General features: G+C 40.9%; 1 protein-coding gene across 2 annotated transcripts in view; it reads left to right on the plus strand.

Annotated features, from left to right (window-relative positions):
- The first annotated feature begins 795 nt into the window (after positions 1–795).
- pds5b (PDS5 cohesin associated factor B) overlaps positions 796–19,244 on the plus strand; it is a 40,171-nt gene continuing 21,722 nt past the window's right edge. The window contains exons 1-9 of one of the 2 annotated variants that reach the window (XM_030068795.1): positions 796–877; positions 8,769–8,895; positions 10,346–10,549; positions 11,233–11,319; positions 14,064–14,161; positions 15,705–15,831; positions 16,215–16,295; positions 17,341–17,481; positions 18,511–18,626. In XM_030068795.1, the coding sequence (XP_029924655.1) occupies positions 8,788–8,895; positions 10,346–10,549; positions 11,233–11,319; positions 14,064–14,161; positions 15,705–15,831; positions 16,215–16,295; positions 17,341–17,481; positions 18,511–18,626 (962 nt within the window). In that variant the 5' untranslated portion in view covers positions 796–877; positions 8,769–8,787. Of the gene's footprint in view, positions 878–8,768; positions 8,896–10,345; positions 10,550–11,232; positions 11,320–14,063; positions 14,162–15,704; positions 15,832–16,214; positions 16,296–17,340; positions 17,482–18,510; positions 18,627–19,244 lie in introns of those variants that run through there. The other variant, XM_030068794.1, reaches the window with a different exon arrangement.

Consider the following 19,244-nt stretch of genomic DNA (forward strand, 5'->3'; position numbering starts at 1 on the left):
AATTACTTCAGGTGAACACAAGAAGAGAATGACTGTGTAAGTCAGAAATTTCACTGTCTTAGCTGTAGCTTGTACCAATCTGAGACAGTTTTGTAATTACATAGGAAATCATGTAAACAACAGCAGTGTTTTCAGATAGGACTCATAGTTGCACATCTTATCAAATAGTTTCATCTGTTTCTGGGTTCTTGACATAAAAATTTTGTGGAATCCCTGATTTAAACTATGAAGCAGCTTATGAGGGCGCATTTTTGTGGCGCTCTGTCTTATTTATGAGATCTTTATGTATGATGTCACTTGCATTATGGCTCTGTGTATGTTGCCTTCTAGTGCTGTCGGAAATATTTCACAGCACCCGCGAGTTGCTTAACTGTGTTGGTCGAAGAGCGTGAGGGCAGCGTTAACAACTTGTGGTAAAAGTGTTATTTTTATAATAACATTATATTATAATCCTATTTATACGTTGGCATTCTACGTTAATAGTTAGCAGTGATTTACCTTTCTATTCATCATCTGTTTAACCTCTACTTTCACACATTTTCGCATGACTAAATCAGGATAATTAATACACCAGTTATATACAAATGTTCTCTTTTTTAATATACCGATGAAGGGCAAATGTCCCTGCGTCATTTATTTTAAAAAATAATATTTAAATAAATAATATTTCCAAATTCAGACATTGAGAGGATAGCGTGAGTGTAGCACTGGGCCTGTTGAGAGTTTGGATGCGCTAACACTATAGGTGGCGCTGCGCACCCATGGTTCGCTTTTTACCCATGGGCACTGAATCTATACATATTGGCGCCATTTTGGAGCTAGGAGGGGGAAGAGAGCTGCAGAAGAGGACGCAATTGATCACAATTCACCCTAACAGGTATGCGATTGCACCGACAAATAATTCCCATTTGATCTTAATGTACTGATATTTTCAGGTGCTGCTGCAAATGGCTTTATCAAACCCTGGATGTAGCTGCGGAGGCGCCAGGTTTCCAGCGCTGGTACGGGGAGCGCAGCCCGCCTTCCTCTCCTGTGTCTCGGGTAGCCGTGTCAGATTCACAGCGCTGGTTGACCGGGTGGTGCGGCGCAAAATGGTTAGCTAATGTAGTGCTAGCCTATTTGCAAGGCTAAGCTTCCCAGCAGCACCGGGAAACACCATCTAGAAGTGCTTGTAAGGTTGGAATCGGAGAATTAATTACAATATAGTTATGGAGGTTTATTATGTGTGGTAGCGTACCGCCCTCTGGCACCGTGATTGCTGCTGTTAGCGTTAGCTCGGTAGCGCTATCCAGTGCAACGGCTAGCAAGATGTGCTCTCTAGCTAGCTAGCTAGCTAACAGCAGCTAACTAACGTTAGATTAGCCACGGTCAACATTACAGCAACAAGGCAGTCCAGACTACACCACTGTGTATGGCCTTGACATGCTTCTGTGTCACAACAATGCGCACGTCCATTCAGAAAATTATTTTCCAAACATAACTAGCTACGTGTGTTACTGTATGAATAATGTTGGTAATAACCCCCCGGTTTCATAGACGTTATGCTCAAATTACCCTCGTTTACCGTTACGAGTATGAGCTACTTCTGTAGGCGCATTGTTTTGGGCAGAATTATGTTCATTCCACAAATAATCGGCTGATCGGTTGTTTAATGTTACTCGGTATTAGTTAACCAATGAATTATGAAGGGATCCGCTCTATCACTTTTCCCCCGCCGATAAGGCTGTATAGTATGGTTGTTGAAAGCAGCACACCACCGCTATTGCATATTTATTACTGTAATAACAAAAGGCTATAAGCAAAGAGGTCGCATTTGTAGAAACCTCGATAGAGGGGCAGAACGTGGGATTTCTACAGAAACATTTGATAAATGATTTCCACCAACGGTGATTTAAGCCAGCAGCCTGTGTTGGCGGTGCTTCAGTGGTTTGCTTTGACATCTATCGGCTTGTGGTTGTTGGACTTGAAACATGTCCCTGCCGCTCAGCACATTTCTTCACTGGATCACAGATAAAATGTCCATCAGAAAGCACTTTGACACGGCTGCGGTTCCTGACAAGACTATGTAACCTGTAGCAATGCAAAACAATAGTGTTGAACCATTTTCCTAAAATATCGCGTTTGAGTCTGCTTGATAGGACTATGTTGTATAAACCATAATTGCTTGGATTTTGCTGCGGGACTTGCATATGCCATCTTTTGCATTTCTAGTGATTTTATGTTATCATTGCCATAAGTGCTGTCTTCTCTGGCTTGGGGAATTTCTGAAATTGGTGTTTTTCAGGAAGCTCCCATGTTTTCTTTCTTGCTCGCTGGTCAAAACAGCAGCACATGGAGCCATATGGATTGTTTCCTTTGTAACCACTGTGCAGCATCGGTGGTTTGAGGGGTAATTTTTGGTTTTGGTTAAATGTCCCTCCTTGTTTTGGTCGCAGTACAGATGGCAGCACTCTAGCTTGTTTGCATTTCGAGGGAAATTGAGATAAATGATGTTTGCTGGAATTCATATTTTACCTAGCCTTGGTGGTAGTCTGTATATTTATTTTTTTCTGTTGTGATGTGCTGGCTTTTAATTAATGTAGAGGAAAGAAAATGTGCTTGCGTTGCCAAAAAGTCCGGACTATGTAATTCAGCAGCGTGTCTGTTTGTGGACGGAATTACATATGGCTTCCCTGGCAGAGTGGCTTTCTTGGGGGTTTACTCCAACTCTGTTTTCTCATTCTTTTTTTCCTGCTGGTTTCACTTCAATCCCCTCTTCTCTACTTCCTAGTTGTTTCTGGCCAGTTTCCACGGGGTGAGATTTGGCAGAGAAAGCTCCATTTAAGCGAAGTTTGTCCATGAAGTTTGAAGCTTAGGATATTATTTGCCCTTAACCCTTGACAGTGCTTTCCTGTTCAGCTTTTTTTCCCCTCTTGGTGTTTGTGTGTGTTTGACTGTGCACATGGATGTGAGGTCAGTGAGTTCAGCCTTATAACCAGCTGGTGCCCAGTTCTCTCTCTCTCAGTTCGCTGTCACTGTCACCCTCTCCCCCATGATTGCCCACAGAGACACCCATGGATAGCTGGGTCAAAGTTCAGATTAGGTTAGGCCGGCTGCTGTGTACATGTCTACCAGGTACCACAGGGGGAGAGCAGAAGCAGCAGGCAGAGAGAAAACTCACGAGGGGATAAATGTGTTTGACTGTGATAAACCAGGAATGAGCTCAAGGTAGTCCATGTTGTGCAAATTTAATGTCGGCTAAAGCGCGCCTGTGTATCATTATTTACAGCTGTCTCTTATTCAAAGTGAAATATTCCCTGCTGGATGGCACTCAGACAGACCCCCAGGTTGACAAATACTTCACTCTGATTGGCTGCTAGCGCTTTCTGTGTGTCTCTGCGACAGGCTGAGGGAGAGATTGAACTCGTCTTTGGCAGCAGCTGCGGGGTGGAAAGAAGGTCAGAACAGAGCAATTTGGCCGCCTGCCAGTGTCCAGTGTGTTCATTTGTGCCTATTGACGTGCATGTGGTGTGTGTATGTGTGGTGTGCATGTGTTTATTAGAACTCAAGTACAGCTGCGGAAAAATGTTTGGTTGTGATTCAAAATTCAGTATTGCCGTCTGGCCTCTCTAAATCAAAAAAAACACAGCAAACAGGCTGCAGACCTAGTGACCCAGACTGTTTCATAACAATAAATTCTCCTTCACTGACAATCACAGCATCGCTTAAGAGAAGTAAGAAACAGGGCATTAGTTAGTGAAGCTGTCCTACCTGTTCATTTCATTCATTCAGTGTTTTTTAGTTAGTGTGCATTCAGTGTAGTAGAGCCTTGTTTTGCTAAGTCTGGGATTGCTGGTTGTTTTGGGTTGGAATGTTGGAAGCAGGGCAGCAAACTAACTTTTTATACACCAGGTGACCGCAGAGGCTGATGGATTCCACTTTTTGTTAGCCGATTTGGGTATTTTAAATGATTTACTTACTGGTACGGCTTATCCACAGTCAAAATTGATCAGAATTTGCTTTGTAGTTAGTGCAGCTTCGACACCATGGTTCTGATACAGGATTTCTAAATTCCAGATTGTCTCTTGTCTTCCATGATGAAAACTGGAGGAGGGCTATGGATCTGTGTCTGTTACCCATTTGTTTTTGCTGTCTGTCTATTCATCTGTCATGCACAGTCACTCAGGCACAAGTGATCACATTTTGAGAAAGTGTGGAGAAAATGTTTGAGAAAACATTTTTTAATCATCAAGACAGATTGTCTTGATGATTACCAAATTACACCGACAAGGAGGGAGTGCTGCAGGTCAAAATGTGGTGGCATTTGTTGCCAATTTGTCTCAAAGGGTGTCATTCATCGTGTGCGACATGTTTGCTGTTGTCTAGTTTAATATATGAAAGCTGAATAATTAAATGCTAATGTTAATGTGACGTACAGACTTTGATTGAAATTCAAGTATCAGTTTGAAGTCTGAAAAAGTAGCACAGCAGAGTAAAACCAAGATGAAGAACAGTAAGGACGCCATAAATGGTGTTACACTTTCATCTCTCTGGCATGCAGCAGTTAACAGCAGAGCATAATAGGTTTGTCTGTGGGAGCTCTTGTTAGAAATGGGACCTTTTGTTGAAGTGATCACCTCTAAATCAAAAATTGAACCAAGTGGTGCTTTAAATTCACAGCTGCACATCATCTCTGCAGAACACTGAGTTACATAAGCTTACAATCGGCTTTTTCCACCCCAGAAACGGCATTAAACATATTTTCTAGGAGAGGGAGCTGGAACTGTTAAACACTGTTGAGGGCATAAATAGAATTGGATGCTGATATAGTGAAGAAAGCGAGATCAAAGGCACTCCAAAAATCGGAAAGCCTGATGAGGGCAAAGAGGTTGAAATATAATTATAAATCTAATATAAATTAGAATAATGGGCAGCCAAAAGCAATAGCTAAAGGCCTTTTTAGAAATTCTTGGAGTGCCTTGAGTCTTTTTTTTCCACATAGTTACCAGTAAACCGTTTTTCAGCCAAACATTGCCCAGCTCCACAAAATTTAATATTCAAAGCTATGAAGTATTCTGACCTCCTGCTCGTTTTCCTGGATAATGATCAACAATTTATGTTGTTTCACATAATGATCCCCCCCATTAAGAGTGACCTTTTATCTTTATTACTGCCTAGCCGGTTCAGTTTCTAGGTGTGAACCAAATTGCACCCCAACCAAAAACCTCACATCTAATCAGAAAATTAGTTTGGAAAAAAATCTTTTGAAGTATGCAGGAAATTGGTATGCACACATGGAATGGGAATTGGGAAATTAACTGTTTGATTAACAGGCCAGTTTGCCTGTTGGACTCTTTAAATTATAGGCTGCAATTTTGTTGATGATAGTGGAAAGTAGATTATATTGGCAATAAGATAATATGGCTCAAATTAACTAACACGTTCATGAGTAAAAATTTGTGAACCAATTGACTCGAGTGCCATGAGTTAAAAAAGACTTCTTTTCCTTTGAAATGTAAAGCAAGTATTTGACAACAGAATTGTTTTAACTGTTATTTTAAAAACTAGTGAAACAAATTTTATATACCTATTTTCTCTAATGTGCCACTCATTCAGCAGTCTCATTTGTAGAAGTACATCATGCATGGTCCAGTGTTTATAAGTGAAATGGGCAGAGATCGTTATGGACCCCATTGCCTCTCTTCTAAAAGTCAACATTTTCCCAGACGTTGGATTTTAGATTTCACTGCAACTTAAAATCCTGTGTCTGTGTTCGCCATGCTGCTATGTTGTTGTGACTTGCACCTCGTGTAACAGGAAGTCGCTCTCTGCAGCAACTTGCACGTTGCAGCATTTACCGTACAAGAGTTTGGTATATTTTTCCTAAGAATCAAGAATAAATTGATTCAGAGCATGTCATCTCAATTCAGGCCGGCAGTGGCGACATTCATTCTGTCAGTTTCTTTTTAGCTGATCGATTTATTCAAAGCAGCATAATTCAGAATCCATTCATGAAGACAGTGATTGAACCATTATATCCTTTTTCATGAGGGCACCTAACTGACCTGCTCTAAATAGGATTAAAGTCTTGCCTTGTTCATTGTGCCGCCCCGCTCACTGAAACATCACTTTTTTATCTTTAGCCTCTGTGTCTCCTCCCTCGCTCGTTGTAATGCACCACCTTCCTTACTTTCTGTCTGCCGGCCGCTTAGCTCTAATAATATTTCTCCACATTCAGCTTCCAGTTTGACACTCTTATCAAGCCGCAGGGTAGACAAGTCAGGCTGACATAGTGGGCGGTGAGGCCGCCCTTGTTATGTTTTCCCTGGTAACAAAATTTTATATCAAAACAATTTATTACTAACATTACCATGTCGATAAGCACGATACCCAGGAGCAGTAATGGGGAACACTATTTAGCCTATTGTTTTTCTTGGTTACAAGATTTCGTGTCAGAATGATTTGCTTTTGAGAGATGTTGCTCTGTGGGTACCTGTGAGCAGCCCTGGAGAAAAATCAGCATATTGGATGTAAACAGAGGATTAGAACCGTAGAACTTGCATTGGAGTAGAACGGTCACAGAAGTTTTTGCTGTGGTTATTTGGCTAGTTCAAAATAAAACATTGTTTATGGTTAGCTGATTCAGTGACAGCGCACATATAGCACAGTAAGATATGTCACACACTCTCTTGAGAACTGAGATGCTGTTGTGCTGCCTGCTCGCTTAAAGTAGTGAATAAATGTAAAGCTCTTTGCAATGGCAGTGATTCAAATAAAGATGGCTGCTTCTCTGAACGGCCTGCTGTATTGATTTCAGTCGGAAAGTCTGTTCTTCTCTAAATCAAATTGTATGGGTGGAACATAAGCAGCAATGTAGTTATTTATTTATTTATTTTGCCCAGTTTTAGCCAACTTTGTTCATCACCCACAGTTGCTGGGGGGCCTAATCAATTTTACAAGATGCTGCTCAGTGCCTAATACAGTCGTCCCTCGTTAATCGCGGGAGTTATGTTCTAAAAATAACCCGCAATAGGCGAAATCCGCGAAGTAGTCAGCTTTATTTTTTACAATTATTATAGATGTTTTAAGGCTGTAAAACCCCTCACTACACACTTTCTACACTTTTCTCAGACAGGCATTAACATTTTCTCACTTTTCTCTCTTGTTCAAACAGTTCAAACCTTCATAGAAAAATAAGTCCAGTAAAAAAAAAAAAAAGCCTGCAAAATTGCACAAAAAAATCTGCGAAACTGCGAGGCCGCGAAAGGTGAACCGCGTTATAGCGAGGGACAACTGTAATCCAAATTCAGTGAGCGGTGGGTGAGAATTTCATACGCCATACACAACTGATTTGGTTGGGTATTAGCAAGGACAATCAATGCAATAAGTATCACACAGTACACACTTTTATCACACTACATTACAGTGATCTACAGAGTAAACTGATACTGTATAAATAGAACGTAAATATACCCTACTGTATAGCACCTGGGTAGACCAATAGAATCTACAGCATATTAAATGATAAATTGGATAACAGACTGAGTCAAAATAATTGAATTTTAAAATTCCTATTCCAAATTACAACAGAATTGGCACAATGTGCATACTTAACATGGTGCCCTAAAATGTAGATGCCATGAATTCCTATGAAAATCAAGTGGGCCTAGAAAATCAATACAATATTACAAAAAATAATATCACATCTGAATTATTATATATTTTTTGCCCAGCCATATCACTGACATTATGTGCTTTGCCCAAATTGCAGAGCATTTGAGACTTTGATTTCTTTCAAAAAGAGTAGGCGATATGTTTCTTGCACTGTCACCATGACCATGGATCTGAAAGCACCAGTGCTGTGATGGCACTGCAAGCAAATCAAGCAAACCAAGTGCTCCGAGTGCAATAATCATAACAGCTGATTGGAATCAGCCACTGGTTTATTCCCTCTTTGTTCGGCCAGTCCTAATGGACAATGGGCACATGTACATCCTTGTTGATTTTAAATCTCAGGTGGTGTGTGTGACCTCACATACAGCTCTGAAATTCAACCAAAGCACTTAGTCATTTGACTGCAACTACATAATTTTGACCCCACAGATTCTGTTTTTGTGTTCCACACCAAGCATCAACTATGCTCAGTTTGTCTGACAGTGAAGGGGGAAAGTAAGCAGAAAGTAGAAAAGGTCAGATTCTTGGGCTGTATTTCTACCTTTTTAAATATCTTTCATGGCCACTGGCCAGACAACAATGGCAAGGTGAGACCAGTTTAACAGCAGTGTAAATTTTAAAAGTGCAGTGTAACTGACCTGGCCATGGGCAATACATTAAATTGGAAGTCAAAGCACATTTTACATCATGCGAATGCCCTAACCATGAATTGGGTGTTATCCCTGTTAGGCCAAGGCTGTGGTAATGAAATGTGGAGCACAAAGCCAACAGCAGCTTGCAGTGAAACCAGCCTCTCTGCTCACAGAATGCAGCATTCCCATCCTAAATTCATCTTGTAGAATGCCATTACCTTGCTGTGAATACCTCACTGAATATTTCAGAGGCTCCTCTATCGCAGGCTGCTTCAGAGCTTTGAAGTCTTTAAAAGGTTTGCCTTGGGGTTCAGAACAGGTGATGATGCACTTTTTTTTCTCTTAGAAGTTGAAGTAGAACAATTCTGCAAAGAGGTTTATAGTACCTCTCTCTCTTCACCTCCCTCTCTCTCTGTGTTTCACCATCTCCCACTCATTCTCCTATTTTGAGTTTGTAATGTTATTGTATCTTTCTCTCCTCAGGCAGTAGAGAGCTAAGAGGATGGCTCACTCTAAAGCTCGAGCCGCAGATGGGAAGGTGACGTACCCCCCGGGGGTCAAGGAGATCTCCGACAAGATCTCCAAAGAGGAGATGGTCCGCCGGCTCAAGGTCAGTCCCGTTCTCGCCTTGTGCTGCAGCTCTGTCTGCTGAGATTACAGCGGTGGCAGACCTGGAGAGTAGGGGTGGGAATTGCCTCTTGTCGTATTACCACTCTGCTAGAGTCATGATAATATCACTGTTTTTTATACTAGTACTCTTTTTGATGTATTGCAAATGAATCCTGTAATCTTAACATTCACTGTTTTGTTTCTCTGTAAATGGGCTGCACTAAAGCAGTGAACTTGTCTGTAATCATTAAGTCACAGTCACATAGACTAACTTCACAGCCATTCAGTTAGATGCCATGAAATGAAAAGTACAGTAATCCCCAGTGCTTTCATGCAAATTCAAGTTCAGTTTTACAGGGATGGGAGTCCTTAATCACTGCCACAGTCTCAAAGGGCTTTACAGACCCACAATTTACATAAAACAAAAATGATACCCACAAACCTTCATAGATGACAAGAAAAAAATCTCCCAGAAAAACTCCAAAAGTCAAAATGTGGGAAAAATGGAAGAAATCATTGGACGGGTCACAGGAATGGAAGGTCCTTCAAGGCCAGCCAGGAGTGCAGTGGTTGCCTTATGGAAAATGTCTAGCTCAAATCAAATATAGTCAACCATGCACTATTGAAACACAAAATAAGCAAAGTGCAACAGTGGCTTACAAGTCAAATGAAATAAAAAGCATTTGCAGCAACTAGACAGTTAATGCAGGTCTCCAGCGCTCTGGTTTTCTAGACAGCAGTAGCAGGACAGCAAAATATTTAGGCTTGTGTATTTGCTGAAAACAAATAAAGAAAAGAGGTATTTTTTTTGGCATGGCATGTCGTGTTTAGCCTTTATCCTTTACTCTGGAATTTTTTGTCTTTATTTTCACAGTCCCTGTTTAGATATGTAAAACTTATTAAACTGGTTGAAAAGCACAAGAATTGTCATACTTGTGTTTGGTTATGTGACATGCATTGAGCTAGCTAGCTTCCTCTCTCTATGAAGCTAATCACTAAAAACTCCGAGTTGACCTGCGGTTCACTTTTTGGCCACAACCCACCACTTCAAACCACTGCCCTACAGCATTTAACCCTATAAATTAACGCCTAAAATGAATAGTTTTTTCAAGCATGTTTTTCTTATGTTTTCTATCAACAGAACAAAGATTGTCTTAAAAATGGTAGTCCTACATTATAGCCCTTAAATGTAATTTATTTGATGTCAGTGTATTTTCAGGAAGTCTTCTTCCATGGTCGAGTTTAATGGTGAACTTGTATGGAGCAGCAGTTGAACAAATGGAAAGTTATGGGTGGATTTTAAGCCGCATTGCCTCAGTTTTGTGGCACACTCATGCACTATAAAAATACCTCTTTATACATATTTTTTTTTCATTCCAGCTATTCACCCAACCCAGCCACTCTTGACACCTCTCTCTCTCTCCCTCTCCCTCCCGCTCTCTCTGTTCCAGATGGTGGTGAAAACATTTATGGACATGGACCAGGACTCAGAGGAGGAGAAGGAGCTGTATCTGAACCTGGCCCTCCACCTGGCTTCAGATTTCTTCCTCAAACATCCAGACAAAGACGTGCGTCTGCTGGTGGCCTGCTGTCTGGCAGACATATTCAGGATCTACGCCCCTGAGGCACCCTACACCTCCCCAGATAAACTCAAGGTAGTGGAGGTGGACTTGATGTGATGATTTAATTTGGACAAATGAAGCTACTATTTAGGTCAGCAGTTCACAGCAGCTGGTAGATGTCTCAAATTCCCAAGGCTCTTTCACAGTTTACAGTTTGAAGCATTCAGCTAATTTTTTTTTTTTTTTAATTAGGGAAGGGAATCTCTCTGAGTCTTCACAATACAGTACTCTCACAGTATTTGTCCCCTGATAATACAATAATCTGTATTTGTTGGAGTTGTTGGATTTGTTTCCTTTTGCTGATAAACCCAGAGTTGGGCCCACACGTTTGACTTGAAGGCTGACAGCGCATATTAAATTGGTATTTGTGATTTCTCTCCCTCTGTCGTTGACTCCCACACTCAAATCAAAAGAAAGGACCAAAGATTTCTGACTTCTGTCACGGTGCAGTTTTTTAACACTTACCACCAGCAGGATTGTGGAAGCAAAGCATTTTTTGTATTACTCTGGCTAACAAATCAAAGGAAAATTGGTTCATGGGTCTGATGGATTATCAGTTCTTAATGTTGCTGTGTTTATATTGCATCATAAAAGAAAATATTGTCAAATGATGATTTTTATTTCCCCTCAGTCTTTTTTGCTTTGTCACGTTGCTCAGATCATATCTGATTTCACTTCGTTTCAGTGATGCTTACTATTTCCTGTCCCTTTTTCAGGACATCTTCATGTTTATCACCAGACAGCTCAAAGGACTGGAGGACACCAAAAGCGCTCAGTTCAACAGATATTTCTACCTGCTTGAGGTATGTGTGTTTGTGTGTGTGTGTGTGTATCTGTCATCCAGATGGCTTTATTTACATGCACAGAGATCTTGGTGCTCCACCTCGTTACTCGGATAACCAGGTTTTGGTAGGGCTGGGCAATAAATCGATTTTATCAATTAATTCGAATTTGTACTTTACCTCGATTTGTTTTAATGAAAATCTTCATTATCTGCCACCAACGTTCCCTGCTGGGCTACCGTAGTTCAGAGTGCGCGCACGCGCACCCCCCGAATGTTTCATGTACAAACAACAGCGTTGAAGTAGAGTAGGGCAGAAAGATGGAAGCAAAATACATTCAGTGTTTCCCCTATCATTCTATTGGCGGGGCGCAGCGCCCGACCCCCCGACATGCTAAATTAATTTTCAAAATAAAAAATAAAATCACAACAGAAATAATTTAATGTCACTTTTCTATACCCGCACTCATCCACACGCAGACAGAGAGAGGAGGAGAACAGATGAGAATTACACGTGTACCCCCGTAAGTGAAATAAATAATTCATGTCGCCTGGGCTGCAGCCACCTGAAAAACAGGCGAAAATATCGGCGTTTTTTAAACGCGCGGCGTGACAGCCTGAGTCGACCACCAGTGGTGAAGATGAGTGCGTTTGCACTCATCTTCACTTGTTTATGGGGGCTTGTTTATGATTTCCCTTGGAAAATCAGAACAAAATAAAATTAAAACTTGTTTTGAACAATTTATTTGCCATCTGCAAACTGATTTTAAGTAAGGGGGGGGAAATCGATTTAAATTGTGAATCGGATTTGTTGGAAAAAAAAAAATCACCCAGCCCTAGGTTTTGGTTTATCTGAGTAAATCTGTTTGGTTACTGAACATGCCTGGTTTACTCTTAGTGCATTTCACTGCCTGCACAAACTCAGACTCGCGCAGTGTACCTTTGATGAAAAGTATAATGGCCTCTAACAATGTTTGTGAGGAACATCAAGAAAATTGCACAGACTATTATTGGATCATCATTTCTTTGCTCCGTATTAGAGAGGTAATTTACCATTGCTCAGTCAAACAGAGAGCAGGAAGCTGGCGGCTGCTCTTTTTCATCTTTTTTTCTTTTTTCCTGGCAGACAGTTATAGCTGTTGGCGGGACATCACAAGTGTATAGGAATATGCTGTTAATTAGTTTATTAATGGCAGCAGGGATACTTCGGCACAGAGTACAGATTCATGTGAACAGTTTAACCTGTGTAGGACCAGCACCTGCCATTCAAAATGACAGCAAGTACATCATTCCATTTGTAGGTATTTTTGTTGGGAAGATGTTTCCTGATGAAAGGAAAGGGGCAAGTTGGGAGAAAGTGGTGGTAAATAATATCTTGTGGTGAAGACATTATATAAATTGTGTTAGTTGATTTGCCTGTAATTGGAGATAAAATTGGGCTGCAGCAGCTGTCAAGCTTTAATAACTAGTTAGAATTTAAATGGCCATAGTTTGAAAACAGGGCAGTATTATACAATAAGATGCAGGAAATTATGAGCTGGATCATGAAACAAAATTGGTATTCAGTTTGTATTCTGCCGCAGTCATAAAGGATTAGCCTATTTGTGAAGCTATGAATGTTAACAGATAGGTTTGATATTTTTCTGCTCAGGCCATATTAAAATGTTGATACGCATCATGTATAACTGTTTATAGCATAACCTCATCCCCAGCTTTAGTGACAAGAAACTTATTTGCCCAATACAGCTTCTTGCTAGTTTTTCAACACCAACTGTTAATAAATGGTCTTTTTGAAAACAGGAGACTCGCACCACGGCCAAATATGTCTTCACGTTGTCCATGTCCATCAAAATTGTTTGCAAGCTGTTCAAGTTTTATTTAGCATTTACAATAATGCATGGCCTCAAATAGATCCACACTGATCTTCTGCTAACTCAGCTAATGCTGTCTTTACTTGAGCTTGGGATTTCTGACCAATACAAAAGAAAAGAGCATCCTTTGTCCTGAGTTGACACCATGAATGCCATATTAATAAAATTTACAAGATCGAAAGTTTCTTGTCACTAAAGCAAGTGGGAAGATTGTGCTGTGTACAGGTATAAATAATGGGTGTTATCATTTTTTTAATAGCCGGGGTTGAAAAATACCAGACCTATCCTTTAACAAAGTGTATTGGGACCAAACAAACCAGGAGAAGAGCTAATATCTCTGGAAAGAACAGGCAACGTGTGCCTGTTTTCTCTCTGATTATGTACACATTGAGAAGGTCCACACAAGAAAATGCATACTTTTTGCAATATGGGCATATGCAAAGACTCTGAGGACTTCAGTGGTTTGTTGATGTCCCAGAGTTAGCAACAACTGCAAGAACAAATACTGTGAAAAACATCTTAATAACATACAAAAACTGTAGGGAAAATGAAGTGGGATGATAAAAAGAAGGGGAGTGTTTTGTAAGGACAGAGGAAGACAGTGTTTTGAAATTGAGAAAAGGAAAATGGCATTTTTGAAAGATTCCACTCTGGAGACCATTTTTGAAATGTTGCATTTCCGGTGACCAGAAACACCGTTTTCGTGTGGACAGAGAGGTGTTTGCATTTTCAAAAAATAATCTCTTTGACATATAGTTTCTGAAAACATCCTGAAATCCCCACCTGACTAATAATTGTGGATTACTCCTTTTTTCTTTCCTCACCTTCCCGTTTCCCAGATGTATCTACACAATAAATCACATCATAACCTTCTTCTCTTCCTCCTCCTGCACAGAACATAGCATGGGTCAAGTCCTACAACATTTGCTTTGAGCTCGAGGACAGCAATGAGATTTTCACCCAGCTTTACAGAACACTTTTCCAGGTCATCAAGTAAGTACCTTAATCATATCTCACTGCAGTTTGTGAGTATTTGTGTCAGTGTTTTATGTTTTTTTTTTCCCACATCCTCTGTAATGACAGTCTGTTTCACCCCCTCGTTGCCCTCTGTGCCGCCTCATTCTGTCTCAGCCGCCACACAGCACTGTAGCGATCCGTTTGTTTCTCTGATTGGCCCCTCCCCCCTCCTGCTGTTTTTGCTGCGCACACACACACACAAACTCTCTCTCACTCTCCTCTCGCTTTCACTCTGCTGAACACAACCTTGAGGGCTGAATTCTGCAGCACAGAATTTGGCACTTTCTCAATGGAACAAAATTGTGTGTGTGTGTGTGTGTGTGTGTGTGTGTGTGTGTGTGTGTGTGTGTGTGTGTGTGTGTGTGTGTGTGTGTGTGTGTGTGTGTGTGTGTGTGTGTGTGTATCACAGTTGTGCAGGCACAAAATGTTTTATAAGAGAGAAGCTAAAGAGCTCTGCTTTCCATGTTAAATGTTTGCAGTGAGCTGGAAGGTGTGCAGGAATGCAGCCTGTGTGTGTGTGTGTGTGTTTCTGTGTGTGAGTGAGTGAAAATTACAATGAACAGGAAGGTAATGAGACTAGTAATGCCTGGCAGCATTGAGGACAGCAGTCTGTCTAAGATACAGACTCAGTTAATAAACTTTCCTGCCTTGTAACATGAATAATGATGAGCAGGTAACCCTACCCTGTGTATAATCATAACATTATAGCCATGTGGATGGTATGGGATACGGAAGGTTTGACTATGAGTGCAGTAAAGTTAAACAGGATTATCTGTTTACCAATATGTCAGGCCAATATCTGCCTCATCTCTTTTGGATATCTGTTATCTATGTGTCCATGTCCTCCCTCCAGTATGAAAAAGGCCATTCTCTTGCTTCTTTGAAAGTTTTTTTTTTTTTTGTATTGTTTGACATTATATTTCTCACAAGTTTAGTTTGCATCTGCAGTATTCCCTTTTCATTTTGTCTATTCAAACATTTGATTAAAAAGAGACTTACTGCAGTAATAGTTTTCTTTTTTTTTGGATAGTAAGTTTCAGATCTTTTGTTTGCTTATATTTATTCAACAAACGCATCACAGAATGACAGCATGACAGGCTGTTCAATCAGGTTAGCATAGAGGAGAAATGATGAAAACCATGACTGGATAAAGCTAATGATAATGGAGTGAGGGGAAAAAAGGACAAAGAAAGTGGACAACCAGACAAAAAAAAAATCTGAAAATCTCTGCTGATATTAGAGCCAAACTCAGCTATGGTGTACATGAAATTATTTTTTCTTTCAAAATAGACAGTTTTGATAATAACACACAATCCACTTTATTTTTTTAATGACCAGTGAACATTGCTCATCATTTCCACACAAAAAATAAATATTCAACATTTTTGATTAATCTGAAATTGTAATGTGAAGTTGCAACCTCTGTTGAAGCCAGTGCTGAATATGATATGCTTGAAGCTAAATTGTTTTAGGTCTTCAGTGATGTGACCCTTGACCCTGTGGTGTCTTGTTTCCATAGCAACGGCCACAACCAGAAAGTACATATGCACATGGTGGACCTGATGAGCTCCATCATCTGTGAGGGAGACACTGTATCGCAGGAGCTCCTGGACACCGTGCTGGTCAACCTGGTGCCCGCTCACAAGGTATGTGCACACACACAAGTGCCAGACATGCGCAAGCACATGAAAGGCATCACACAAGCATCAGCACTTCTGCATGCACTTCATCCCACTATGGATGATGATTCTGCCACAAGCAGGGACGGCTCCGTAACAAACACCAATCTGAGGTGATTTGATAGTGCCGGTGTACTGAGGCCAATGTCATTTCCATGCCCTGTAATTCAGTGAGACCCCTGCAGGTGAGACGAGGTAAAGCGGGTTGAGAGCCACTTTGCTGTCTGTCCTCTGTGCCTCCTGCACACTTCTTGATAGCAGAGGAGAGATGAAAAACTGTGCCCTTCTCTTCTCACATGTGTGGTTGTCGCTGCCATTTTACTGACTTTCATTTTCTGTTCCCTGTCTAGAATCTGAACAAACAGGCATACGACTTGGCTAAAGCTCTGCTGAAGAGGACCGCTCAGGCTATTGAACCTTACATCACTAATGTAAGATGAAATTTCTCAGACAACCCCTTTTATTTCATTGGACTGTGAGTTTGAGAGCGTTCGTTTAATTGTGGAATGTGAGAGCGTGAGTGAAGGACGCTGCATTGTTTATGATGGATGGATGCATGTTTGCTGTTTGTGTTTGCTTCTGGATATCTTGCATGTGCATCCTGTGAACATGAAGAAATTCAAAAATGGAATTAGGTCTGTAGACATTATTGGTAAAAAGGCACATGCACACAAAATGTCTCCTGTACATTGAGTAGAGCATGGCACTGGAGGTTAGCACTTGAATTTCAGATAGGACCACTCATTCTAAAACCTGTACATTCATGACACTGAATGAGGCTTTAGATTAAAAAACGAAACAAAATAAATGAAAATTGAAACTTATGGGGAAGTCATGAAATCCCCACTGCAATGTATTCAGCCATTTATTTAGCAGCTGTTTCATGTGTAGTTCCCCGATTTCATTAGTGTGAAGTTACAGCAAGCCAAAATGACAAGTGGGACATTCAAATGAGTTATTCAGCAAAGACAAATCGTGGTGCTTGTGCCATAAGGTGCTGACCATATACTTGGCACCCGCTGTGCTGGATGAGTTCAGATCTAACTGGGGTAGCAGTGTGAAGTAATATGTGGGGAAAATGTCCTCTAACGAGGACCGGGGATCAAGCCGCTGTGACAGAAAGCAATCCATCCTGGTGAAGTGCTTTTAAACAAGACACTGAATCACTGAAACCCCCAGGGATGCTGTTTCTGTAGCCAACCTTGACCTCTGACTTCCCTGTGGAGCAATAAGTGAATTTCTTTACAAGGATCATATAATCATCACATTAATTAATGACCCTTGTCTCAGGTCCACTGTCCTCCTGCTGTCCCCCCTCTATCCTAGGCAAAAATAACCTCAAAATAATCCTTAAAATATCTCAACATAGATGCTGATAAATATCAGTTGTGAAAGCTGCAGTATAGGTCACAGAAATGTCATGTTTTGGAAGTGTCATCTGTAATCATCCCTCCTTTCTGCCTCTCCCACGTCCAGTTCTTCAACCAGGTTCTGATGCTGGGCAAGACGTCGGTCAGTGACCTGTCTGAACACGTCTTCGACCTCATTCTGGAGCTCTACAACATAGACAGCCACCTGCTGCTGTCTGTCCTGCCACAGCTGGAGTTCAAACTCAAGGTACAAACATACTCACACACACAAACTTCAGCTTTTGCTTTGTAGAGACAGAACTGGTGAGTGGCTTTCCAAGCATATCATGTTAGCATTTTAATGCATATTTGTACTGTTGTAGTATTAGTCGATCTTGCCCTTTCTTTTCTGCTGAGTGTGCCTGAATGGAGTCAGCAGTACAAATCTTTCAGTTATTGTAATACAGATATTTTGTCAGATGTAACTTTCGGAAATTGGCTGAACAAATGCCATTATTTTCTGCCAGTATTTGCTGTGGTATCGTTATCATTATTAGTAGTAATAGTAGCAGCAGCAGTGGCAGTGCTTTTGCTAGTACTGGTGGTGGCATTAGTGTTATTTTATACACACACCAGAGCCAATAGTCAAATTCTCTGACCCATTACACACAGAATTGCGCACTTTCACTTTCTCGGTGGGTTTGTTGATTCATGTTCGAAAGATAAGGCAGTCAGCCACTCAGCATAATGTTGCCTCTGCAGTGTCTCATAAAGGCATCCTGCTGATGGATAACGCTCATTAACTGTTCAGTGGGAGTGTAGATCACTGCTGTCTTCTCAAAATAATAGCCATGATAAAATCTCTCTACCCCGCAGAGCTCTCTCTCTCTCATAATATATATGTATGATGCTTGCTCATTCTTTCCCCCTCTCTCTCCTCCACATCTTTATGCCTCTGTTGCTTTCTTTCTCCACTGCTCTTCCCTCTCTCCCAATCACTTGTCTTTCTCGTTATCATGCTCCCTCATTCCCTCTCCCAGTCTTCCTGTACTTATCTTTAGACCTCATTGTCTCTGTTGTTTTCACTCCCTCCGGCTTTCTAAAAAAAAAAAAAAAAAAAGATTGATACGAGAGAAACTGCTGCCTTCATGTGATATGAAAATGGTAATGTTGCCAGTGTAGTTAATGTAAATGACTTGGCGCGCTTGTCCATCCCACACAACCACATTCAGTGCATCATTTCTCTCTCTCTCTACCCAACTCTCTCTCTCTCTTTGCTCTGTCTCTGTCTCTGCAGAGTAATGATAATGATGAGAGGCTTCAGGTGGTGAAGCTGCTGGCTAAGATGTTTGGCGCCAAGGACTCAGAGCTGGCTGCACAGAACAAACCGCTCTGGCAGTGCTACCTGGGCAGGTGGGCATCAGAGCGCTGTGGGCATCGTGTCCAAGGGATGCAGTGATATATAAGCTGATAGCAGCTTTTAGAAAGTAACATCTGTAACCATCCGATACTAGTTTTTTTTTTGTGACCATTTATTCTGGCTGTATGGCATTGAATACTAGCAAAGCATTGATACAAAACCTCAAATGTCTTGATTTTCTGTATTTTTGGCACACAGAAGCCTGTATTGCTCAGCTGGTGGGGAAAAGGAAGGATTTTATATGTACTATTTTATCCAGTGATTCCAAACTAAGTTCCAAGCTACACTGTACAATAAAAAATAACAGATCAGATTTTATCCACATTGAAAATGTGGTGTGGAAAAAGTGCATTCATACTTAATGCAATTGTCAAATTATCAACATGTTAGGAGTGACATGGTATTTTCATTATCATAAGACAGGCATGTCTGAAATGTGGAAAGCCACATTCAATTGGGAGTCAGCATTTAATTGTAGTAAATTGTGGTAATCAACTTGCTCTAGTTTGTGCTGATGATGGCAGCACAGTCATCATACATTTTCCCTTAGGTGTATGGTTTTACTGCTAAGCATCTTGTACTGTGATGTTGCTTTTTAAAACGATTTGTCG

Source organism: Myripristis murdjan, chromosome 14 (genome assembly GCF_902150065.1).
Source record: "Myripristis murdjan chromosome 14, fMyrMur1.1, whole genome shotgun sequence".
NCBI lineage: Eukaryota > Metazoa > Chordata > Actinopteri > Holocentriformes > Holocentridae > Myripristis > Myripristis murdjan.